The following is a 26658-nucleotide window of genomic DNA, read 5'->3' on the forward strand; positions in this document are numbered from 1 at the left end:
CATGCACAGTTACCTTGCTCAGGTAAATCATTTACTCACCTATGGCACAAGGTCCTCTGTAATGTCTGGTAGGAGGCAATATTATGCTGGATCTAATTTTTTCTCATAAAATAATAAAATAGGCATTTTATTTAGAGAAGCAAAAATTTCATTTCCATGTGATAGCTCAAAGTCGACACAGCCAACTTATAAGCATACATTTGACTCGTGCATTATCACACAGTTTGTCTGGAAGACCAAATGCCGTATGAGTGTCACTCAATGTAAAGCTCATAAGCTCTGAAAAAGTTGTTAATTACATATGAGCAGCTAAACAATTAAAGTGACTAATAAACAGGTCATTTATTCCTATAAAACATTTCTAATTTGTTATTCGGCTTTAAACAACAGGCTTTGACAACTCAATTTTGGCATTATTGTGAATTGCAAAACAAATGAAGATAAATTTAGCTCCATTTGAAATAAAAACAAACTAAGGTCTTCTTTTGGACAGTAAAAGACTGTAGGTTCTCGTAACTTGTTCCATTAAAAAAAAGAAAAAAAAGAAAAATCAAAGCAAAAAACAAGGTTCCTACAGGTTTCTGACTCCAAAATCATCTCACATTTAAACAGACATTCAGTACTTCAAGAACACAAAATACATTCATGCTTCAATACAATTGAATACAATACAATACAATATACAATATGCTTACTGTGTGCCACATTTTTGCCTGTGAGCTGCTGGTAACTATAATTTCCTGAGGGAGTCTTCCCAAGGGATCAATAAAGTCAAGTCTAAGTCTAAGTCTAAGTCTAATTCCCAGCTATTTACACCTGCAGGAAATGGTCTCCAGGTTTCACAAGCTTGCACAAAGGTAAATAAAAAGAACAATGACTCTGAGCCTAAAAGGACTGGTTAAGTTGCTCTCACTTCAACAGGTGGCAGGTTGCCCTTCAAGGGGCCTGAACCCGTGACCCCCTGCTGACAGTCTCCTTGGTAACTCTGTCATCCTGCTCACACCGATCATGTGTCAAGAAAACTCCCTAACCCTTGTTTGTAGAACAACAGGGGCAGGAAAAGAAAGCCCATAATCCTGATCCAGTCCACACTCTTTCTCACATGCTGTTGGGATACACTTCTTTCTTACTAAGTGCTGAGATCTCCACAAAATTGTATTCTGGCACAGTGAGTCAGATTTAATTATGCAGAAAAACATATTTGTCACATTTTAATGCACTGGATTTAAAAAAAAAAAAAATCAAACGTGCAAGCTCAGTTAGCGGGAATAAAACCCATTTTAAATCTGCTCCTCCTGCTGCTGGAAAACAAATAGCTGAACTCTGAACTTTGGCTGTCAAACCCAGACACACCCAGACGAGTTTTCCTTTAGTTCAATGTGAAACACTGCGAGAGAAAAGCAATGTGTGTAGAGAAAACTTTTTTTTTTCCCGCTTTTAGTCTCACAGGTTTCTCGCCAAGTCGGACGTAGCCTCGAAGTTGACTGCCCAAAAAGCCGAGCACATCAGACGACACATACAGTTTTATATAAATAAAACAGTTTGACAACTTGCCTGAAGAGCAAAACTGTATTCAAAGAAAAGTAGAAAGCATTGCAAGGAAAACTTTTTTTCTTTTTGCTTTCAGCAAATTCCCTCACTTGACTCATGATCACCAAAGCAAGTTTAATCACGTTGGAGAATTTATTAGACTTGTGATGATGCACAGTTATTATGAACGTCTGTTAGTCTTGCCACAACTTCTCTCAGACAGCATGATAATAAGGATGGAATTCCTCAATGTTCTTCATGGTTTCTAATCTGAATGAAGTTAATGCAAAAAAAAAAAAAAAAAAAAAAAAAAAAACAAACAAACAAAAAAATAATAATAAAAGGCTGGGAAATTATAACTTTAAGGAATAAAGGATTTTATTATTTTTTCACAATGGTGTCATTCCATTATCTAAGAACAAAAAAAAAGGATTTTCATTCTGATGAAATACCAGATGATCCAAGAATTGCATTGAAACTGAGTTTATTCTCGAACCACACACCAAGCCTTAGGCCTCCAATGCCTGTGCCACGGATCTGAGTTGCTGCACAAGTTTCAGATTATAGCAAAAGAAATGTTGCACACTTGCATAATAAAAGAAATATAAAAAAATTATGAATTAATTAGTCTGATTGGCCAAAATTACATCAACTGTAACTGTTCTGTCAGAGTAAAAGTTTTCTGCTGCAGAGTAAGCACTCTATTTCTCAGCATGATTTTTATATCCTGCATTTTAGTGTTGAGCGGAAAACATAGCTGTTCTATTATGAAAAACTGTCTTTTTGCACATTTTCGTACTTCCATTTATTTCTACTGCATCTAGAAACAGTTCAAGAGCTTAAAGACACTCCACTCTGACAGTTTTTGGCAACAACTTAATGTTTTTTGATGTCTGGAAAATTAGCCGATTCAAAAGCCTCTTGATTAATAAGTCATAATTGGCTTGCAACCCAAGTGTAACTCGAGGAATGTTGACGAGATGGTTTTACCTCTGTATGAACTGTTCAATAGTCAGTGGAAAAAAACTTGTGTTTTGTTTTTTATTGCAATAAACACGTGTTCATTCACATTCTTCCAGAGAACAGGTTAATTTTACTTTTTAATGGCAATGGTCCAGACATAATACCAATGAAAGTTGCAGTTTGTGGAAAAATCATTTCACCAAGGACTCAATTGAAAACAACCAGCAGCATTTAGCTCCACAAAAGGGAAGTTCTGTCTCAACCATTAGCAGCAAATCTGCAGTTTAAACACTCCCAAAAACATATATGTCTATATATAGTGTGTAATATAAAGGAAGGGAACGTGTGGAACAAAGGCGATGCAATACATGGCCATGGGATTCAATGAGCAGGTAAAAAACTTGTGAATACCTCAGTTATGAAACTACTCAGAGAAACGTACAAAAATCACTGTGTCTTACTCTTTTACATTAAAACACATTAGATAAAAGATAACCGTATATATAGTCGTATAGAATTTGATACTCCATCCTGTTCAGGCTGACAGATGAAAAGAAATGGATGAACAATTGGGCAGAGAATCATGACAAATGTGAAACAAATTTAGATTTAAAGACCCAGACCTCTAATGATCATATAAAAATACTCCATAACTATCAGCGAAGTTCAAATGTCTGAAAATTTTTCTCTTTTTGAGCCTCAAATGCTATAAAAAGCTATTTGGTCGAGGGGGATTTAGCGCAGAGTCTATGGTGTGAGTATCTGAAGTGGTGAGGGGAAAGCAACTTCCACCAACACCTCAGAAAAACCCGTTTCCTGTGGAAAACCCTGAGACAGTCACATGTACAAACCTCTAAAAAATGTTTAGACTGTCTTGTAAAAAGTATTAGCAGGGGTGTCTCTTTTCATGATTTAAGTCTTCCAATTCAAAAACAAGCTTGTCTGTACCAAGCACTGCATTTCCTGAAAATATGGGATGTGATGCAATCTTGCACAATAGTAATATTTACAGCATATGAAAGCCAGCGTAACCCATTGGCTGTGAATGTTCCCTCATAGCATTCTTACTACTTTTATCAATCTGCCATGGTAAAGAGGGCGAGGGAACATTAGACCGAACCACTACAGCCTTTAGACTCCTCACTTCCTGTTTCCTGGTTGACCCGTTGCCAAACACAACAAGCTCAATCGTGTTTATAAAGTACAGTGAGGGAGTGAGATCGGGGCTATATTTATGCTCACTCCAGACATATCCGATCACAGTTTAGCAGGCTGCATATTTCTTTTTTCACATCAACCTAACCATGGCAGAAGAGGTCACACACACACCTGCCCAGTTACCGAATTACATGGAGGTATTTCAGGAACATTTGTGTCATATATCCAATTCTTTCAAATGATGATTTTCTATGCGACATAAAAGAGGGCGGATATAAATCCATAGTAAATCTTGTAGCAATGAAACAATGCTAACAGTTCATATATAATTTAAAAAAATAAAAACATGAATCATAATCAGAATGTTGTTCAAAGCAGATAAGTAAATTTAAAACACTTTTTTTTAAAACAAAAAGAGGCTGAGTCCTTAAGTTTTACTCATTAATAACAATGCAAACCACTTAGTTCCAAAATTTTACTGAATCATTCAACATGTTTGCGGTTTTATGTTTCTGGAAATAATAAAAAAAGGCTCACTCTGTCCTGTAAAATAGGTCAAATCCATCATGTAGCCTACTAGACAGACCTTGAAATGCACACAAGACCCAACATAGGCGTCAACAAGCGAGCAGGCACCGCAGCAATCTTAAAAAAAGCAACAGCTTGGCTGCTTAGAGGCCTCAACCTCCTTTGGCTCCATGACCTGTGACACCCAACCAAAGCCTGCTTCAAAGACTCAGTTCAAACAGGAGAGGGGGGCAGGGTGACATACACAGAGAGAAGATATACAAAAGGGCATAAAAATGAGAAGCAACAAAATGTGGGATAAATATCTACGAATAGATTTACATTAAATATATTTAAGCTACCATTCAAGTATGAAGTTAAAGTATAATTTTCTGCAATATAAAATATTCCACTTCACTTCACAAAAAACCATTTAAACATCAAATGCACAGCTTAGAAAGCTCTGGAAAAGAAATTCTTCCCTTCTGAACAATCATTATTATTATTCACATAAATTCTACCAAACAAAGAAATTACGTTTGAAAAAGGCAGAAGTGGTTATGGGAAAAAAGACTGAAGACTTAATGTAAAGCAAAAGCACAATTTAGAAAGAGAGATACAGTAAAACAAAAGATATCAAGTGTGGTAGCCCAAAGGGTAACAAGGGATATCCGTAAACAGGAACTCAAACTATGTAGATTTACATTGGAATAATCTGAACAGATTACAAATCCAGGAAAGTGAGTTAACAGAGACAACACTGACAGCACTGGGATTCATCTACCTTTTATCTGCTCTACCTGAGATAAAATAACAATATGTTCATATAAAAAAAATTAATTACACAAAAAATAAATGCCAGCCTCATCGAAAGACTTTTGTTACATTTCGACACACAACAGCATATGAGCTCTTACAACACAGTCACAACTTCCAGCAACAAGATGACATCTCAGTAGCTTGCAGACTATACAAGCAGTAACATGTAAAAATATGCAGCCTAAGATGCTTCAAGTCAGACCCACAACCAAAACGAACAACAAGCTCTGAATGCAGACAAGAAACAATTATAAAATCAGAGAAACATGCGATGCTTCCCATTTACACATAGATGGAAACACTATAAGTATGTACTGCACATTTTTATTTCCTACAAAAGACTGCTTATCAGGGATACAATTGATAAAATTATACTTTGATTTCCATATATGCACGCATATTTAAACTTAACAGTATTGCATCAAGACTTAGAGCAACAAGGGACCAACAGAAAAACACGCAGAGCAAATCTGCAGAATCAGTGTAGATACTTTTTCAGTGCTAAGTTTAAAGCAACACGGCAAGCATTTTTCATCTGTATTGAATTAAATCCTTAATGAACTGTCACTCAAAGGTCCTCTAGGGATATTAGGAATGAAATATTGCTCTGCAACATAAGGCTAATATATTGCTGTTCCTATTGGAATTGGTTTAATTCTATGGTGAGTAATATATTTGTTAGTATATATTATACTATGGTGAGTAATGTATAATATAAATTGAGCAGAAACAGAAACAGGAATAGCCCTGTTTTCCAATCCAGTGGATATGAATGAATTGTCATTTTTGTAATGTTAACTGATCAGGAATTGTTTTGAAAGGCTAAGGAGAAATTTGAAACGTCTAATAAATACATCTCACACATCTATTTACAAGCACAAAATTTGTAAAAAAAAAAAAGTATTTGAGGGACTGAAAGATGTTAAGAAGAAAAACATAATTACTGCATAAAGTGTTATTTATGTATCTTATGTTTTACGACTGCACACATTATAACATAACTTCTAAAATCAACTTGAACTTTTATTTTTACATCTTCCTCAACCCTAAACAGTCACATCTGGATAATAGCATGTGAATATTCAAGTCAAATGGATTTAATAGAGGAAAACAATTTATTTAAAAGGTGAAAAACATCTGCAACAAAAGTACTAGCCAGCACCGTTCTCAGAAGGGTGCTCAAAATAGCAAAGAAAAAAATTAAAAACAGTTGACAGTTTGTAGACCAAGAGACACCCTCGCACTATTGTACACGTGGCCATTCTGTACACACACACACACACACACACACACACACACACACACACACACCACACACACACACACACGCGCACCCCCTCACCCCCCCCCCACACACACGCAAAAAAAACAGTCAAAGTCCTGTTAACGCACTCAATAACATAAAAAACAGCTACAGGGAAGAGTTCAGCACTTTTCTAAATATTTTTAAATTAGTAATGGATAAACACTTAACACCAAAGTCATGGGAATAATCATGATAATGGCAAGCAGTAAGGTTTACTTTCATTTGACATAATATACTAAAATATGTAAAGCTGTTTTTTTTAATTAACTAAGGCTTATGTGTAGTTTAATGAATCTGTTTCTAAAGGGTGGGCCATTAGTTTCCATACATAGGAGAATGTAAAATGTATATTTCTTTTATATTTGAGATACCTAAGAAGATGCGTTTGACAAAAGAACAAAGAATTGTTCTGGATCGGGAAGCAGTTGCACGGTTGGACGAAACTTTAATAGAAAACATGGACGAGCATCACACACAGCAAGTTTCAGAAAACTGTCATGACATGCAGCGATTACAGAGTCCCACAAAAATAAAAACGGTTGTCCATTATAAAATGTTTATTTTTTAATTTTATGTTCAATGTTTCAATTTCAAATTCAGTTTGCTAGTCTACTAGACATAAAGATTTCTCACTCTTCTGTTTCTATTCTCACTTTGAGATGAATTTTGTGTCTTTCAAAACATTTATGACATGTGATATTATTTATTGTGGCATTTAACATCAACTACCAATCCACTAGTTCAAACAATTGCCATTTTGGTCAATTACAGTTATACAGGTATGCAAAGCTTTTAAAAGATTAGTATTAACACTTTTGCAAGTGTTTGCTTTGAGAGGCCAGAGTGTGCAGGTGTGTTTGATGTTTTCTCAGGTTGTATGGAGAGTCAGCTGGCAGAAGGGAAGCTTAAACGCATATGTATCACTTGCAAGAGCTGAACTAATCTGTCTAAAAATATTTCTGACTATAAATGATCTGGCCAGTGCCTTACACCCCTTTTTATTAAGTGTGGTTTCTGCAAGTTAAATAATCATTTTCATAACTTCGATATAACTAGCATGATAGCATTAGAGAACAAAATATGACAGTCAGTTTCAGTTCCAACTAAATATTGAAACCTTCCTTTAAGTAAAGTTTCGACAAATATTAATTTTCCCATGATTAGGGAGGTGGTAATGTATCAGGACTCCAGAATGTTTTGAAGAGTCTTGAAATACAATAATCAGAATCCAGTTTGTGTATACAAACTAGGACTTCGACTTCAGCTCCACATTGCTCTCAATGAAGACATCATACATACAAAAATATAATAAAACAGGTCAGGAACAAATGGTTTCTGACTGTAAATGTTCATATAAACGTTGCAATGTTGAATGTCTGGAAATGTATACCTTTTGAAAGGGGATTATTTACAATATTCTCGAGATTTTTTAACTTGAAAACTTTCCATGAAATTTAAGAGGAATTTAAAGGAAACTTGAATGCTAGCCCTTAACTACTGTCTTCCATTCATCTGAAATTGTGTCACAGGGTCAAAGGTCCAGGAGGAAATCCTAGACATATTTTCCCCATTGAAATCCTCCAGCAAATTCTAGAGATTCCCAAGGGGTTTAGAGGCCAAACAGGATTTACACTCCCTCCAGCAAGTTCTGGTTCCCCAAGGTCTTCTACTGGGAAAACCTGAAAATTCTGATCATATGCCAAATCTACCTTAACTAACTCCTGTTGATGTTCATATACATGCTTTCGATGCACAATTATTGAACAGTAAGAATCTCATCCCAAGTTGGTATCATAACTGAAATGTATTACCAAGTACAAAAATTGTTTTTCAAAACCTAAAGTGAAGTTAGAGCAAAGATTTTTTGAAATTGTACCATCCACACATTTAAAATCAATGTAGATCTCCAACTTCATTTTGATTGAGTCTCAACCCTTTTTAGAGCACCATGTGTCTTTTTCTATCGAGTGCATGAAAGATTTTTTTTTGCATTATGAGGCTTCTGCCATGCACATAATTGACAAGCATGCATCAAAGGGACACAGTATGAAATAACACAGCATGCTGTTACACCTGTGATCAGGAAGTTAGACACACCATATTAGTCTGACAGTGAAGCTGAGTCCTTTGTTCATCTATCACTTACTTGCAAACAAGGCTGTAGAGATTCACCCAGCATTAATCAAGCAACATCTAGTCTTCAACTCGGATGCAAAAAGACGCTTATGAAGCCTGAAAAATTAATCTCTCTATTTTTTTAATGTTTCACTTCGCAGCTCATCTAGTTATCAGATGGTACTTTCAGGGCTGAAAGTGAGGTGTGCCTACCAGACACGTCTCACTGAGCTGCATGCTCTCAGTTTTCTCACATTTCTCATTTCCTTTGTGTTTAAGCTCCACTATGATGCATTTTCACAAACGTACTTACAATACACCTTGATGATAAGACACTTCCACTTAGACAGTTTCATGGGATTATGAAATCTTTACAATAAAAAATTACTCAACAGAGCCACTTTAAAGAGTAATGTCTCTTTCACTGAACATTCAACATTTTTTCTCCAGCCACCTTCTAATCTGGCAACACTTCAGCTAGTTTTCCAACCATGTCTGACCTCTAAAGGGAAAAAAGGTCTTGAAGTTCAACTTTGGCATTCCTAAAATGTGACACAATGGGGATACATCAGAAGAATGTGTGTCTAGCTATGTCTGCCCATTGGGAGGTGATAAGCGCCAGATGCCCTGCACCCCAGGAGTGATAGGACTTCTCTTGCTAAAGAATGTTACGCACTGAAGCAAAAACTGGAAAACACACTAAACTGATTGCATTTTGAAAAATCAAAACTTCTTGAAGCTCATAAATGCAAATTCCAGCCACTCTACAGCACACAGCTAAAGCAAAGGTAGGGAAATGAAGTTATCTAGAGTAATAATTCAATTCATACCTTGTGAAGCCGACAGAAAAATTCCCCAAAGCTGCAGCAGACTGAAGACCATCACTGGTGCTCTGAATCCCAGAGGCTTCTCCATACCTCTTTCCGCTTATCCAGCTCTCCATGACTCCTGGCAAGTTTGAGTATGTGCCAAAAGGCTTCTGGTCTTGCAAGCCTGCTGTCCCAGGATTGCCTCTATAGTGGTACCCAGTTCCCGTGGCAAGACCCATGGCAGACGATATGGTTCCCACCCCATGCAGAGGGCTCATACCACTCTGCAGACATTGGGACTGGCAGGAACTAGCACCGTCCTGCTTCTCCTGTTTGACCACACCAGGGGTACGGATGTGGATGAAGTCGGGATCCTTCTCCTCCTTGATGACAACACTGGAAAGCATTCCGGGTGGCTGCTGCTGTTGAAGCTTATGTTGCTTTACCAGCTGCTGCTGCTCTGTGCCATTCAAACCAATACTGTGAGCCCCATTACCTAACAGGGACTTTTCACCAACGCTGACGCTCTCCTGGAGGATGGTATCCAAATGTGCCACCTCTGAATCCAACTCAAAAGCACTGATTTCTGGCAGGGAGTTCGGAAGGTCCAGGTCTTGCCAGATATCTGCATCATCAATTAGCTGAGCAGTGCTCCCATCCAGACTGCAAGAACCAACACCTGCTTGTCCACCATAAGTTTCTAATTCCTTGTCCAGAGAGAAAATCCCTTCCTGCTTAATTTGCTGAGGGAACAGGTCAGGCAAAGGGAGTTTCCCCAGGACTGAGTTTTCTGACGTGTTAATGATAGAAGTGGACGTCTGGTCGAGATCAGAAGTATTCTGGTTCAACAAAGGCAAACTGTCCCCATAGTTGAATATATTCTGTTCTTGTTTGTGCATTCTGCTCATTTTATCCTCCTTATTTGACTCAAGGCAGCCTCCAAGTTCCCCCTGGTCTTTGGTTCCCCCTTGTCCATTCGGTGCCACTTTGCTCTGTTTCACAGACCCGGGACTGGGCAGATGCATTGTGGGTTGAAGCAGTAAACCAGATGTGCTGACTGAATCTCTGCCTACTTCAGGTCTGATCCCTGCAAATGTAAGTTTGTCGTTCCGATTACCGTTGTGCTTTGGTCCACCCTGATCCATCTTGTCATTCTGCAAACACAATTATCAATAAACAGATGAGTCATAAGGAAATAAACATAGATGTGATATTAATGAATGCAATGACATCTGCAGTAGAAAACCTTACTAGAATATTGATCATTTACAGCTACAGGTGTCAACAAAGTTCAAAAGTGTCACATTACAGTACATACTGTATAGTGCAAACTACAGTTTGCACTATTTCATAGTTTGCACTATTATATAGTGCAAACTATTTAATAGTTTGCACCATGTGTCTGCAAACACATGGTGCAAACTACTCTACTGTATGGGTATTCTTTTATCCATTTTACCTTGAAAACCACAGAAATACTATAGCACTGTCACTACTTCAACAATAGAACATGACAGCTAAGAATAGAAAATGTGTCCACAAACTTTTACGGAGCAGAAATTACTAAAATGTGCATTTCATATGTTTGAATAGTGTCCTCTTCTCTGGCTTAAGAGTTAAGACATGCCCAGGCACAAACTTGCTTTTCGAGTGAAACCGCTGACGGTCCCGCTTACAGAGAGCGTGTGTGCAACAGCATGCATCTGTTGGAAGAGATTAACCCACTGAGGGGCCGCTGGGCATTTGCTGAAGGCCTTAGCGAGCATCTAGCTCTGTTGGCAAACACAGGCAGTCGAGTACAAACTGTTTAAGGTGGCGAGTCAAGAAGCAGAAATAGCACAAGGTAAAGGCAAACATTTCTCATTCAATACCATAATAAATTTATCTGGACATTTTATGTCCTGAAAATCAGTCTTGCAACCATCCATATAAATGTACTTGTTAACCTATACTTGTTTAACGCCTATGCGTTTTGTGCACATTTTGAATGTCTCTCTCCTTACCTCTCTGATTCATGACAACTGCACATGAAAGTGTCTGACATTCAGTTTCAATACTTTTGTTGAATACTGCAATGGCACTATCAATTGTAATTAAGACACAATTCCATCACTCTTTTCTCATTTTCATGACATCCTCACAACTCTTTGTTAACTTAACCATTTAGGAGCATTATAGGGAGTGAAAGTCCACCAAAGTGGTCAAATATATTATTATTTGCATGTCAGGTAAAGTATTTTCCCCAAAGAACATCCAGATAGACATTTGCTATTACTATATTGCACACATTAATTTTTTAAATTGATAGATTGTGCAGTTCTAATAACTACAGTACCAGTAAGTTTAGAACAGATCAGCATGTCTGAATTGATTGGAGTCTGATTGGTTTTGTTTACCCCAATCCAGACAGTTCAGTTCACAGCATGAAGCTATGCTGAGCCAAGCACCAAGTGCTGAGCTAAAAACACAAATAAATCATCAGTTATCCAACTTAAATTAAAAAACAACTTTTTCCAGATGGAAATTATTGCTTTATTGCTTTGGGAGACAATGAAAGTAGCTCTTCAATGTAGTTTTTTCTTTGGGCTTTTTTCAAGGAAAAAATAGAAAGGTTGGAATTTGAGGTAAATAAAGGCTCACAAAAAACTATATTTTATACAGGCTAAAAATATATCAATTTAAAAAACATCTTCTGAAAAAAAAGTATATTAGGAATATCAGGTTTAACAAATAAGTAAATAAAATCCAAAAATTGGTTTGAAAGAACTAACAAAAAGGGATATAGTGAGAATAAAATTTGAAAAATAGATTTTATATAAAGCAATACACATAAGTAAACATGGAGATGGCGCTTTAGGAAAATAAAAGTTAGTAAATTTAAAGTTCATAAATTTAAATCAAAAATAAAATACAGTTTTAAAAACAGTATTTAACGGGGTGGCAACGGCTCACGGAAAACCTGCTTTAAAAAGTTCGAGGTTTCCTGACTTCCCATACTGTACGTTTCCACAGAGCGTTTTATGATCAGATCAACCTGTTGGCTGCGAAGGAAACTGCACTCGATCATTTGCCTGAAGAAGGAGCAAAACAAACGCTTAAAACTGTTGTTATCATGTTTATTGGGAACTCCATATTAAGACCGAGTTAGTTCGCTTTAGCAGCGTGAGGCTCCCCCCCCCCGCCTCTCCGTTTCTAACTGTGCCACTCGGTGCTCGGCTGTCAGCGCGCTTGTCACGCACCACCGTGGACGGTCCTCGTCGGCCTACTCGACGGGAACCACAAGGTTTTTACCGCTGCAACAAAAACAAAAACAAAAACAAAACAAGAAAGAAAAAAAAGTAGTTGCACCTGAAAGTAGTCCTTACCTTAAGTGAGAGAAAACTCCCTCGATTAGGTCATCTCCTGTCAGAACAAGTTGTTTCAGAAATAAACACATATGAGAAATAACGCAGTGTCCACCGGATCAAGCTGTGGAATAAGCCCAACTTCTTACTGCGCTGATGTTTCCTGCTGAAATAGCAGAAGAGCGAGTAGCGACGTCTCTGTCCGAGTGACAGGAAAACATTCTCCGCGATATTTCTTTCTCAAGACCCAACACCGTCGCTGTGCGCCGATTCTCGGATCCGTCTGCAACTTTTAATGCACCTCGTCAGCAGCAGGGGGACGCAGAGAGGAGAAAGAGAAATAAAAGTCTGTCGCTCCGGATCTTCAGAGTTAATCCATAAAGAATCGACCAAATGTGCAGTGCAATGCTCAGCCCTCTGCGCCGAGAAAAAGCAGTGAGTACATTAAAGTTATATAATAGAGCCGCGGTGCTGCGGCCCACTCAGCGGCAAACTCAGACAGGGCGATCTGTTAGAGAAGCGGAGACAAATCCACCTAAAACGTTAGCCGCGTTTCCGTTTTGGTGTTTCAAAATAAAGGGCGGGCGAGACCGTCCGCTTTACACTGTCTCTTAAGCACTTTATCCACACTTGTAAAATGTATCGTTATTCCCAGCTGTCACACATTTAGAGCAGATGTCACAGCTGTCTTCACGTGTTTATGTTTGTCCTCTCCAGGCACGTCGCGGTTCTTTTACTCTGAAGAGAAAGCGCGCAGTCTGGACTCCTCTGCAAAGCCTGTTGGGGGCAGCTTGACCTCTCTGTGAGTTTGGCACTTGGCGGTTAACGCCCCTTTTACCCACTGAAACTCCGTCTGCTGCGGAATCTGTCAGTGTCACCTCTAACCTGCAAGCATTTAATCTAGGAAGCCGAACCCATGTTCGGTGCTCCTCTGGTCGAACCGAGCGTCGTTTCTGGGGTCTGATTAGGGTCAGGGTATCAACTGAGGCGGGGGGATTCAGTTGCCTTTGGATGAGGTCATATAGATACTGTATTTCCTGTTTCTCAATGTTGCCTTTCTCAGGCATATAAAGAAAGCTCAAGTCAGGGAGAAAGTCTAAAATATCAAACTCTGTGATTTCACTTCCGATGCGAGACGTGAAATATTTGTTATAATTGTGTTATAAGTAATTTTTTGGAGATTTCCTGCAGCAACAATGTGACAAATATGTTCATGAAAATGCTAAATACAGTTAACCCGTTGCCATTTCTGCACTTGGCGGTGATTTACACAGGAAGGATCTTTGTTCACCCAGATAAAGCTGGAGGCTGTGCAGCAGCCTTCATATTCCTGTGTGGAATGGCAGCAGAAACCAGAACTTGTTAGATATTTTCAGTCAAAATAGCTGTCTGATTTAAAAGTAAAATGATGTAAAACAAAATAGCCTATACAAGTGATTTAAGTGAACACTAGGCAGCTCTTCTGACTCTGATACATATCCTGTTCTCAGTACATGTTTCAAATAGGAAGATCAACTCTTCGCTTCCCATGTAACCAACAATTGTTGTGTAACTACACAATGCAAACATGACAATGCTGTGGTCTCAAACTTCATTCCTCAGGGGCCAGTGCTTTGCAGCCTGTAGATGAATTTCAGACCCAACTTACCCGAATCATATTAATGACCTCAACATGCAGCCAAAATTCAACAGAAACTTGCTAATCGCCAAATTACTTGTTTCAGGTGTGTTGAGGCTGATACACATCCAAAGGTTTCAGCAACTGAACTGAAGTTAGAGACCCCATGGTTCAAAGATTGATATTTAAAGTCACTTTTGCATAATTGACAGTGAAGTTGTTTAAGATTGCATTTGAAAATGGCAGAAGTCCACTTTGGTCTTTGCCTGTCTCAGACTAGCTCCTGCTTTATGGCATAACTAATCTGGATTTATGCAAAATTATGATACCAATAAAGCAATCAACTACAGTAAGATATCAGCTGCTTATCCACCTATCACTTTTTGACAAACATTTTTGAAGCTTCATCATCTCTTCTGCATTTCTATCTGATTGAATGGTAGTGTTTACAAGAAACTTTGAACCCTCTGGACTGAAATCCTTGCACCAGATGACATTTCAGTTTGTGCTTAAAGTTGTGAATTAGTTATTACATACTTACTTTCCTGTAATGTAGTGAAGGTTATTTTTTATTTATTTTTTTTGCTGGAGTAGAGAGTGCAGGGTCAAAGGGTTGGATATCAGCAAGCTCCATTCTGGAAACCTGAAGCCCCTTCTCTACAGCTATGCAGGGAAACTCCCTACAAAGATAATCAGCTGATATATATTGTTTCTTACTGAGGGCATCTTCTTTGAAAACATATAAGTTACTTGGCTAAGACAGGAAAGGGAGCCACTCCACAATATTGGTAATATATACTAATCCACATTAAGTTTCTTATTTTCCAATCAGAGGTATTGTATTGCTGGCATTGTTGTGAAAACCGTTTTTATGAAGGTATCAGTGAGTTTCAATTTGTCTAATATAGAATGGTTTGCAAAATTATTCATACCTTTAAACATTTTGAAATTCTGTGAAATTACAACCACAAATTGTGATAGTTTAACACAAAGTAAAACACAACTGTGAAATGGGATGAAAATATATATGGTTTTCTTGATTATTTATGGAAAAAAAAGTGAAACATGTGATGTTCCTGTGAATTTATGCTCCTCTATCTCTAAATAAAATCCATTGCCTCAAGTAACTGGCCATTTATTCATTTATTTATATTGTGCTAATTCACAGCAAAAGTCATCTCAAGGTACTTTACAAAAACATTTAATTTGTATACAGAAATACAGATACAAAGTCGATGACATGCATCAACGCAGTCTAGTTCAATTTATTTTTTAAATTGGTAAAACTGTCCATCTAAGGAAACTCAGTTCTGATGTTGGCAGTGGACAGTTTTTGAGTCATTCATTTTACTGCAGTCCTTCACATTGAGATGCTTTTAGTGAGAGTGGAAAGGAAATCTCCCCTGTAATGGAGAGAAGTAAAGATGGATCAGTGTCTGAAAAAACAGTATCAGAAAACAGAAGCCTTCAGAAGTCACCTACTCTAGTTCGGAAAAACTTGTATGGTTAAAAGAACTAACATTCATATCACCCTGAACACATTGTTACAAAGAAACATGGTGGTGGCAGAATCATGCTGTGGGATTGTTTTCTTCAGCAAAAACTGAGAATCAGGTTGAAGTTGATGAGATGTTGAATGACGTCATGTAGAGACTGATACTATAGCAAAAGTTGGAGTGTGAGAAGAGTTGAGACCAATGAAATGGTTTAGATGAGGGGTGTGAAACTCAGTTTCATTTTAGGCCAAATAAATGTTAATAATGTCCTCAAAAGGCCAGTAGTGACAGAATACATTGATAAAACCTATTAACACATCATCAAAATAAGAATAATTAGCCGTCTGCATTTGATAAGTACTTGTTAAAATTAATTATTACTGAAGATCTTTTCACATTGATGTCACTTGGCAGTATTCAGATTAAAACCGCTTTGATTTGATTGATTAAAGATTCTTTAAGCATATTGAAGGTTCTAATTAGGTGTCCCATTAGAGTCTAGATGGCCACATATAAAGTTATGGTGGGCCGGATATGGCCGCCAGGCCTTGAGTTTCACACATGTGGTTTAGATCAAAGCATATTTATTGGCTAGTTAAAAACCGAACTTAAATCCTTTGAAGAATTTGTGGAAAGGCTTAATAATCACTTAATGCTTTCCACCCGATTTGACTGAACTTGTATTTAATAAGGAAAATTGTGTAAAGTTGGTAGACGATAGATTGGACTTGCAGTTGTTATTGTAGCGGAGAGTGGTTCTATATCTTGACTCAGTCGGACGCTGAAAGGATATGCAAACTTTTCAGATTTCAGAAAAAAAAAAAAAAAACTAGGTGTTGTTTATTCCTCAACTTGGAATTTTGCACTACTATGTGTTGGGGTTATTAAATGTGATTCCACCAAAATACATTAGAGTTAGTGATTTTACAATGACAAAAGTTGAGAAAATGCAATACTATTGCTAAGGACTGTATATGTAACTGAAAAATAATTTTACCATCTACTTTCCTTTTAACTTGATGAAAATTTCAAGTTTTAATGAATCATCCACAACTTGTATCCCTGACAAAAATTTCACTTCTCTTAGTCATTCTGTAGAAGACCAATCCATGGAAATATGTAAATTATATCTGCTCAGTTTGAAGAAGTGATTGGAGGGAAAGTGAATAGTCCAGTCTGTGCAGACAACCAAAAATAAACGGATGAGTAGACTGGAACCAACAGCCAGGAGCAGAAAGGTAAAGAAGCAGGCAGGAGGAGGGGGTGACAGAGGTCTGCAGGTATGGTCCTCCATCCAAGTCATCTGATTAGAAGGAACAAAATGTGTCCTGGGCATGCAGATGTCTCATTAAATGCCAATGGAGCTGGAGAGAGAGAGGAGCTCCCAAGGGCTTGAGAAAACCATGCTGTTCTCAAAACATCACAGAGAACACTGTGAGTTTTTAATGCCCGGTAACAATGGGCGATCCTATTTACCAATAAATAATGAAAACACTGAACACGCCGTGCTCCATGTGCATGTGTGTGCAACTGTAAATTCGGGGGGAATTATGCTGCTTTGGTTTTATAACACAGCTTGCTTCTGAATGCTCAGCAGAACTCAATAGGTTGAAGACAGGCTGTCTTCATAGGAGTGGTAACCAAATCAATGTTGAAACTTTGAACATTTGGTCTCAAATGTTTTTCTTTTAAGAAAAGTACATAACAAAAGTCTCAACACATAACAAAAGTTTATGGTTGTGGGGCTGGAGGTCAGTGGCATTGTTTGGTTTGGTTTGACAATGTTAATCACAAAATAATTCTAAAAGAGAAGAAGCAATGAGTTGTTGAAAAAGGTGCAAGACTTTGAAACAGCCCAAACTGAAAGCAGACTTGGAGCCTTGTTGATACTTGTGTGTATTTTCCCCAAGGTTAGTGAATATTGCATGTGAGTGAGGGAGAGTCTAAAACATCCACTGAAGTGGCAAAACAATGTCACTTACATGTTCCCAGAACAGCTGGTTGTGTTTGTGGAAGTGCCACAAGGAGCTGGTGATGCTTCAATGCAGTAACTAGATAATTATGGAAGAGGTGGATAGGAGCACATCTGTAACTCGAGCCTCAGACACCTGACACACAGTTGTCTGTAATTAGGCACAAACAGGAAGGAGAAGAAAAAGCAAGACTTGCTACAAAGCAGTATCCTTCCCAGCACAACCCCATCTTCTCTGGTGAGCATCAGGTTGTAGAAATCTTGAATCTGCTTGAAAGTTGTGATGTATTTTCTGTTGACTCAAAGGACTAAAAGCTAGATAGACGATCATATTTGGGTGGAAAAGAGAGCTGGCATAAATAATTAGAGTGGGAATGTGTCTATTGAATGAGATTCAATGAATATTAGGAATTATGGTTGAACTTTGACTGAGTTTCAAAATGTTATATCAAAGAAGTGACACTTTTGGAGACAAGAATGAAACTACTTGGATAAATCAGAATACCCACGTTTTTTTAAAAAGAAGTAACCAAATATTTTTACAGACATTTTGAGAATTTGGCTCATACCACAGGGAAGAAAGAAATGAAAAAACAAACAAAAATAAAACTTGGAGACATTCTTATATAAATCTCAATCTGGGTTTGGGTATGTAACTGTTTTCAGAGCTGATATTTGAGCCTGACCAAAGTGACCTGGACCTTCTTCTGAATGTGAACAATTAGAATACAAGCTTCTAATGGTCCTTTGGAGGTGAGTGATGAATAGTTATGGTCCTAGGCCAAGAACATTATCTGCAAATATGAAAGTAGAAAAAAAAATGGTTTATGTAGAAGTCAGGATGTTTGTTTGGTTGTTTACTGTTATGTGGCAAAGGTTCAAATACTAAAGATCTGGGTGTTGACTGGAATTCGGTTAAAGATTCTCTGCAGAGGTAAAGAAACCCATTTCTGGTCCAGATCTGGCACATGTTGGGCCAAGTAATTTCTAAGACATTTGGGCTGCAGTGAAAAACAGTGAGAACACTTAATGACTATATGTCATTAAGTGGAGAAACTATAGAGCACTAGGGAACCTTTCAGGAATAGCTGGCCCCACAAAATTACTCCAAGAGCAAAGCAAAGACTCTTCCTGGAAATCACAAAAGAACCCAATACAACGTATAAATCACTGCAGGCCGTGCAGTGTCAATGATGCAACAGTCAGGAGACTGAGAAAGGTCAGGATCCATGAAAGAGTTCAGAGGTGACAGTAACGGCTGTTTTGAAGGAAAAGTGTTAGAGCTGTAACATGTCCTGGTATGACATTAAACTAGCTGTATGTTTTTGAAAACCTGGAATATGGCCAAATAAAACAATTCTAAGAAGTGTCTGCCACAATTCCTCAACTATGATGTAAATGACTATTTACCAGGTATCTCAAACACTTGATGACAGGTGTTTCTGCCAGCCATGGCTGGATTTGTCCATCTAGGTTTTTAAGATTCCCAAATAAAAATAGAAAAATATTAGAACGCACTTTAGCTTAAAATTTCAGAAAAGAGGAAACAGAAAGAAAGGCGTGTCCATTTTGTCTTAAAATGGATTTTAACCAGAAGATTGTTTGGACCACTCGAGACCACAAAGATTGTTTTTTTTACCTCCCACTGATACCAGAGTTCCTCCTTTTCATTTAGTTTTGTTTGCAAGTTGTCAAGCTCATAAAGCACAAAGATTCAGCTGAGAGTTTGTAACTGGACACAGTGACAAAACTTCATTTTATAAGAGATACGACCAAAATGAACCATCAGGCTGGATATAAAACACAACGTGAATATTGTTCGGATGCTTTCTTTCAGGACATGGAGTAAAGAACAAGCAAGGACCTTAGAATCCCTAAGACAAATTTATTTTGTCTTAGGGATTCTGGTGCAGGAAACCTGCAGATAGACATTGCTTCCCAGAAGCAATGTCTGGGAAGTCTGATTTAACCTTGAGGCTAAATCAGACTGGCATTTTAAAGGGACCCTCAGGATCTGTGTTGTTTTCTTGGAGCTACTGTCATTTTTACAGAGCCCTCTGCAGCTCTGCTAACACGACTGTTCCACTGAAAACATTGGTATAATATCAAAATAAAATCTATCTGAAGTTACACATGAATAGCAAAGCATTACTAAGGATCTTCATCAACAATACCAACAGTAAGTCCTTCATACTTTTCCCCAAAAGCCCTTCACCGACATTCATTCAGGTCTTATTTAACTCAGTAATGTTGGGCAGGAAGGGCAGTGAGGAAGGAAGAATTTCTTTTAACACGGAAGAACCAAAAGGAAACAATGAGTGCTTAAAGTGGACCAGGTATTTCAAACTTAAAGAGATCTCCTGACTCTGAGAGAGAAAACTCCACTCGAAATGGGCTTGGAAACTACGGAGAGACATTATTATTATTGATAAGTATTTCATAAGTACTCCATCAAATAAGTGAATGTGCCCAGGAAATAAAATAAGATAAAAACTTAAAATATTTTTAATGGATAACTTATTTTGTCATTCACAGTTTTATGTATTTATTTAAATCAGGTTTTGTTTTTAATTTATTTTTGATTTATTCCATGATGATGTTTTATTTTGTGACACTTTTATTTTTTCAGACAAACCACAAACCAGTGCTTTTTTATGTGAGGTTTGTGTTTGCATCAAAAAGCACAAAGGCAGCAGCAGTCAAAGAATCTTTTGAAAACATTTCCTCTTTTACATAGCATTGTGTAACGTAAAGAGATTACAAAAGTATCCAAAGTCTTAATCATGAGAGCATGCTGTCACGCTATAACTGCAAACTTTAATATAGTTAATGCAGTTTTATTTGATTGTTGAACTGAAGTAAAAGGAAAATGTATACTGGTTGTCAAAGATTTTACATATAAAAGTCTAAAAAATGCTGGATTGAACGCTGATTGAATATTTTGTAAAACACCTGCAGCTGCAGCTGCAAGTAAGTCGTTTGAGGTACATCTCTTACGAGCTTTGCAAATTTGAAAACTAAAATGTTTGTCCATTTTCATTTTACAAAAGTAAGATGGAGTGAAGTGTGTCTGAATGGAAGTATTACCACATATATTCTCGCATTTAGGTCTGGGCTTTGACTAGGCAACTAATTTCACGACAAATCTCATATCAAAACACTTTATAAGACAAACAGATTAAATTTATATTCTAAAATATGTAATCAGTCACATATATTCATATATCCACAGAATGGATGGATATCTGTTAAATTTTTGACATTTGATTTTTCTTGTGTGTTTAATGTAGATGATGTAAACAATGGAAGGAAGTCTATTTAAAAAATAGAAAATCTATTTTCAGCAATGTAATGCTGGTGAAAGTGATGCAGCAAATCTGCTGGAGTTGACTTTTGATGTCAGGAACATGTTCTTTGTCTTAGGGATTTTTCTTAATCAAGCTTCATTGTTGCATTGTGTACATGTATACTATATTTAATTAGCTAGACATAATCACCAAAGCTTAAAGCTGCAGTAAATAACTTTTATAAAAATATTTCTTGACATATTTATTGAAACAGTCATGACAGTTTAGTATGAGACAGATAATATATGAAAAAAAATGTAGCTCCTCTTGCTTCTCCCAGTTCTACCAGGACTAGCTAGAAACAACCAATCAGAGCCAGGAGGAGGGTCTTAGCGCTGTTAATTATGCCCGTGTATGTGTGTCACTCTCGTTCTCTGCTATCATACAGCTTCTCCCTGTCAACCGGGCCTGTGGTGAATACTAAGGCTAGTTAGCCAGGTCGTAGATCATGGTGGATAAACCTTTTTCTTGTAACGGTGAGTTGCTTTTATGCCATGAGGTTGATTGGCATCGCTAAGATGCTCCTCCTGGTTCTGACTTGTTGTTTTTGACCAGGGGAGGTGTGTTTCTTTACATACCAATAGCAGCACAGGGAGGAGGTGGTGGAGCTTGAGCTTTTCACAGTTTATCTATCTCATGACATGGCGATTGTCTTAACAAAACGAAAAAGACCAGATTTTTTTAATAGAAGACGCATACCGTAACTTTAAAGTAAGATTTCAATTTCCAAGATATTTGATGGATAGAAAACATATTCAGTTCATGTTTAACTGTTACAAACCTTTAACTGGAACAGATTTTATGGAGTCTGTGTGTGGCTTTGATGTACATGTGATTTATTCAGGAACAGCAGGGATGGCGGTTCAGGGATGGCGGTTCATGGTAAAGGCCTCCAGTGAGATTGTAATCACATGGTACAAATCTCACAGGAGTGAATGTTTTTAATGTTGCTACATGAGCTGTAATGCTTGACTTAACATTAATCACAATAATGGTGTCAGTAGGTTTATTGAGACATCAAAGTGAGGCTTCACTTTGCAAATGCAAAGTTTAGTAGGGTTTTTTACTATTATGTTTTACACAGTGCAACTGTGAGAAAGTGTGAGGAAATTGGTCTGGAAAATTTATTGACTGGAGCCATACAAAAGCTTTCATTCACTTGAACTTTTATATATTTCCAAATGTAAAAACCACAAATATAATTACATTTACTGGAAATCACAAATTAACAGATAACTGTAAAGAGGTCAGATAGAGATAAGCATGTTTCAAAATGTTTAGAAGGTGAAAAGCAAAAAGTGTGGCATCTGTTTAACCCATGTTACAATTTTATTCCAAAATAAAACACAATAAAACTGTTTGTATAAATGGGAATATATTTAAGAATCTGGATGTGTAACTGTAGTGGCCATACACCAAGACTTGGCAGCTGTTAATGCAATTAAAGGTTGTTCCAGTAAATATTCATGTAGACACAATTATTTTTGTCCAGATAAAAAAGACAAAAAAAAAAAAAATCATAGTGTTGAAAACCACATTTATGTGGTTTTCCAACAACCACTTATTGGTTGTTTTCAAGGAAAACATTAAAGTTTTTTAGTCGAATGTAGCAAAATATAAAAAGCTTAAGGAGTTTGAATAGTTTGGTAACTTAATCATATCTACTATGTGAATGGAATACAACTTTTCTATTCTTTCTGTCCCATTTCTGTCTGGTTATTGCCAATTAAATCCACTAGTTCAAAAATAACCTTTTAAAAAAGGAAAAGTATTTGTGCACAAATTTTCATACTTGGTTGAGAGAATGCAAAAGTGCTATCAAAATAATCTGAAATTAATATTTACAAGTTTTACTTGTAAACACATTTATGGTTGCCTTTCAAAACACGTTCAGTTTATCATCTGAAGGGGAAGAGAAAGAAACAGGCTTCCTCATGAAGGATATGACTAAATATTAAAAATGGTGCAACATTGCATTATTACCCACAATTTCTTGTGCAAGACTATTTGTTTAGTTCTATTTTAATCTGTTTCTTTTTGTTGTCAGCAATGTTGATCCTTTGTTTTTTGTTTTTGTTTCCATTGGGTTTATAAATATTAAAAATTATTTCGTCTGACCAGAAGTCATGCGTGTTTGTTGAACTCTTTTAATACGCAAGTGTTTAAAAGATTCAGTTTAACTCAGTGTAATCATTTATCTTAACTCCTTCCATCCCTCACATGAAAATGATTTTTAAGATGAGTTGCACATAGAGATGGTTTTGACATTTTACTTATCACAAAATAAATTTTACTGTAACAAATGTTTCCGTCTAGTGTGCTCTCTCTTTATTTCATACACTCCCATTTCATTTGTAGCAAAAAATGTCAAAGTGCAAATCTCCACACTGAACACAAATTTTTAAAAAAAAATCTAAGCAAAAGAGATTTTGTTCTCTAATTTGGATCAGTTTTGCATACAGAAAGGAATGAGGCCAGCAGTTAAGTGAACTGAACATACTGACCTTTGGATTTAACAGCTGACAAGGCAATATGATCTATTAGCTGCAAGACAAGGCTTTACAATAAATCAGCCTCACAAAGAGCAATTAGCTGACTACAAAGTAACTGCATAACATACAGGCTTACGACCCAGGAGTTCATTTTCACTTTTCCAAATTTAGAGAAGAAATTATGACATTATTTCCTCTCATTTTGACTTTTTCATGCAAGAGAACTAATACATTTTCCAAATAATCATTTTGATCTATATATATATATATATATATACATATAGCATGCAGTCAGTATACAGTGAATTCAAATGACTATGGCTAAGGGGTATTCAGATTAAGTCAGGCAATAGAAGGATGGACAGATAAGCAGGGCCTGACATTGAAAAGTCAATGGAAAAGATGCAAATCCGGGACTGGTCTTCGTTCATCACGAAGACAAACAGGACAAACCAAATACACATACACACACACACACACACAAGTACACGCATACATACACCCACAAGCACACGCACACCTGAGAGTAATTTAGAACATACAATTCATCTAAATTCCATGAAAATTGAATTACAATGTATATAGAAATGATTTTCTTGTTCATTGTTTTCAATCAATAACACTCTGAAAAAGACTTTTGTTCTAATCCAATGTAAAGGAGGAGATAAATGCCTTAAGAAAAAATGTTCTTACAGCATGTACTGTTAAATACATTTGGCATGTAAACATTTCTGAGATGATATTCAACCTCATGACATTTTTATATTTCTATGTTCATTAGATCTTTTTGTAAACAAACACAACTTAAACTGTACCTCTACTTTTCTCTGTTGCATCCGGTGCAACCTGAGAATGGGTCTGTTTACATTCTCTTTGAGCAAGCGACAAATTTCACTGGTGGTGTAACCTTTTATCAGATACATTGCACTGCCAGAGCAGCAGACAGTTCAAAGGAGCTCTGATGCAGTATCTTTAGCAGGAAGAAGAATAGGTTTTGCTTTCGGCGTGTCCTGCACCTGACGGCTGCGTGAGACCAGCAGCAGTTTGTTGTGGTAATTATGAATCTATCACTGTTGACAGAAATTTTCAAGACAAGAACCAGCTTTTTGAATATTACATTTTTTCCAAGATCTTTACCTACTTCACTCACAGGTGGAGGAAATTAGGGTGTACATGGAGCAATTATATATGCAAAACTGTTACATATATGATTGATATAATTACTGTTCCATAATAAACATCCGTAGAGGGAAAACAGTCAGCTGCCTCCAATGCAGCAATACAGTTGGGTCAGGGACTGTTACGGGAGTTTCCCCAAATGATGTGTTTGTGGTAAAGTCAGTGCAACATTTCAGCTCTTTGGGTAGCCTTCTCTGCTAATTTAATCAGATATAAGTCCCAAGACAAAGTACATTAAAAGAAAAACGACGAAATCTGTAAAAAAAAAAGATATCTGCTGGTGTTTTTTTCAAAGAAAAAGGAACCACAGCTCTGTACCAAACACTGTAAAGAGTTGACACGTGTTAGATCTGCAGTCAAGAGAGGTTTGCTGCAAGTCCTGACTTCAATGCTTTGGTGTCAAGAAAGTAAAACAAAGGCTTGTCTGTACTCTGCTACATCAAGCAAGACAGTCTTGAACAATGCAAGGGCAATAGTGGAATGTAAAAGTTCAGTTTATTTATGCAGGACCACTTCACAAATTACTAAAAAAAGTCATTAAAAATTCAATTATGTATCCATTCCAACTGATCCTAGTCATCATTAAAATAAAAGTTTTCTATCTGAGGAATCCACCAGATTACATTGAGTCGCTGACTTCTGGTTTTCACTCCTGTTGCAGCAACAGTAGACATTTAGTCAGGGTATAAACTATGAGGATTGGAGCCAGATTAAGATCTGCTTCTCCTGGCACTTTAAGACATTCTGGGAACCAGCAGTAAAACTGCAGTCTGAGAGCAAAGTACTCTGAACTTATGAAACAATTAGATCTCTGATGTATGACGGAGCTTGAATTTTAAGGGCTTTTGTAAGTGAGAAGGAGATTCTTAAATTCTATTTTGAATTTAACAGGCAGCCATATGCTCCATGCATAATCTAACAGTGCCCCCCACAGGTCACATCATTTATATAACTAGTGGTAATTAATACAATTATTCAGATAATTCCGTTGCCCTTTGAGGATTTTCAGACAGAGACAGAGCATCTGCATAGCGTAGCATGAGATTAAGTAACATTATCAGATCATTAACATTTGCATAGAGCATAATTACAATTTCATAATAATGGTGGCTATCTGTTTTAAAAATGCCAAGAATTTTTCAACAAGTCCCCAAAATTGGTGGGACCCATACTAAAGTATGTTACACATACTGAATCAGATACAGAGAAAGGCAATCATTAATAATACATATTAGTTTTCAATGAACAATTAATGTAAGACCCATTTGGTGCAAAGGAAAATCCAGAGGAAAGCAACTTTTGCTCTGCGAATTGCAAATATATTAATTTGCTTTGTCCAAATGAACATTCTGAGGCTTGTGCTCATGATTCTTCCTGCACATGAATCAACATTATGTTGTTATTTGCAACATAATGTCAATGCAATGCATTTTTGATGAGTCAGATAGAACCCATTCGGCAAACATCATAGTGATGGATGCACAATCATAGTGATGGATGCACAATTACTTGTGTAGAATGTTGAATTACTACCTTTTAGAGTATGCAAGTTTTCTTTTTCTTTCTGTACAGAGGTTAATGGAATGGAGGTGACTGTAAACTTTGTCATAACATAAAACGTTTTAAAATTGTGAGAGAGAAAAATAGGCAAGTCTCTTAGATTATGGTTTGTTGTGTGGCATCACCTCTCATCCAAAATGCTTCTTCAATTTCAAACATGCTAGGAGGTAATGAACCTATAGTTACTAGAAACATCACACTGATAGACACTGATGGTATAAATTAGGATAGATGAGTCACTGATGTCAGAGCCTTTATTCAGCTCAATGTTTGCGTTGCTGTTGCCATATGATCCAGACATGTCTCTAATAGTGCCATGTGAATTGTTTTGGTCACATGTCCCAAGTTTTGGTCACATGCCCGTGGAAACAAATTGGTGCTACAGAATATGTGTCAGAAAGATTAAATCAGAGGGTGTTGGTGATATGATTATAACTAAAACT

The 26658-nt window shown here is 37.0% G+C and overlaps 1 protein-coding gene and 1 long non-coding RNA gene across 4 annotated transcripts in view; one reads left to right on the forward strand and one right to left on the reverse strand.

Moving 5' to 3' along the window:
• LOC129373595 (glucocorticoid receptor-like) overlaps positions 1 to 13045 on the reverse strand; it is a 58853-nt gene extending 45808 nt beyond the window's left edge. For 2 of the 3 annotated variants that reach the window (XM_055051609.1, XM_055051607.1), the window contains exons 1-2: positions 12573 to 13045; positions 9229 to 10361 (exon numbers count right to left, since the gene is read on the reverse strand). In XM_055051609.1, the coding sequence (XP_054907584.1) occupies positions 9229 to 10352 (1124 nt within the window). In that variant the 5' untranslated portion in view covers positions 10353 to 10361; positions 12573 to 13045. The remainder of the gene's footprint in view (positions 1 to 9228; positions 10362 to 12572) is intronic. The other variant, XM_055051608.1, reaches the window with a different exon arrangement.
• LOC129373598 (uncharacterized) overlaps positions 12898 to 26658 on the forward strand; it is a 29020-nt gene continuing 15259 nt past the window's right edge. Inside the window, exons 1-2 of the long non-coding RNA XR_008607385.1 lie at positions 12898 to 12986; positions 13269 to 13353. This is a non-coding gene — a long non-coding RNA (uncharacterized LOC129373598). The remainder of the gene's footprint in view (positions 12987 to 13268; positions 13354 to 26658) is intronic.

Source organism: Poeciliopsis prolifica, unplaced genomic scaffold, assembly GCF_027474105.1.
Source record: "Poeciliopsis prolifica strain line A6 unplaced genomic scaffold, Auburn_PproV2 SCAFFOLD033, whole genome shotgun sequence".
In the NCBI taxonomy this organism is placed as follows: Eukaryota; Metazoa; Chordata; class Actinopteri; order Cyprinodontiformes; family Poeciliidae; genus Poeciliopsis; species Poeciliopsis prolifica.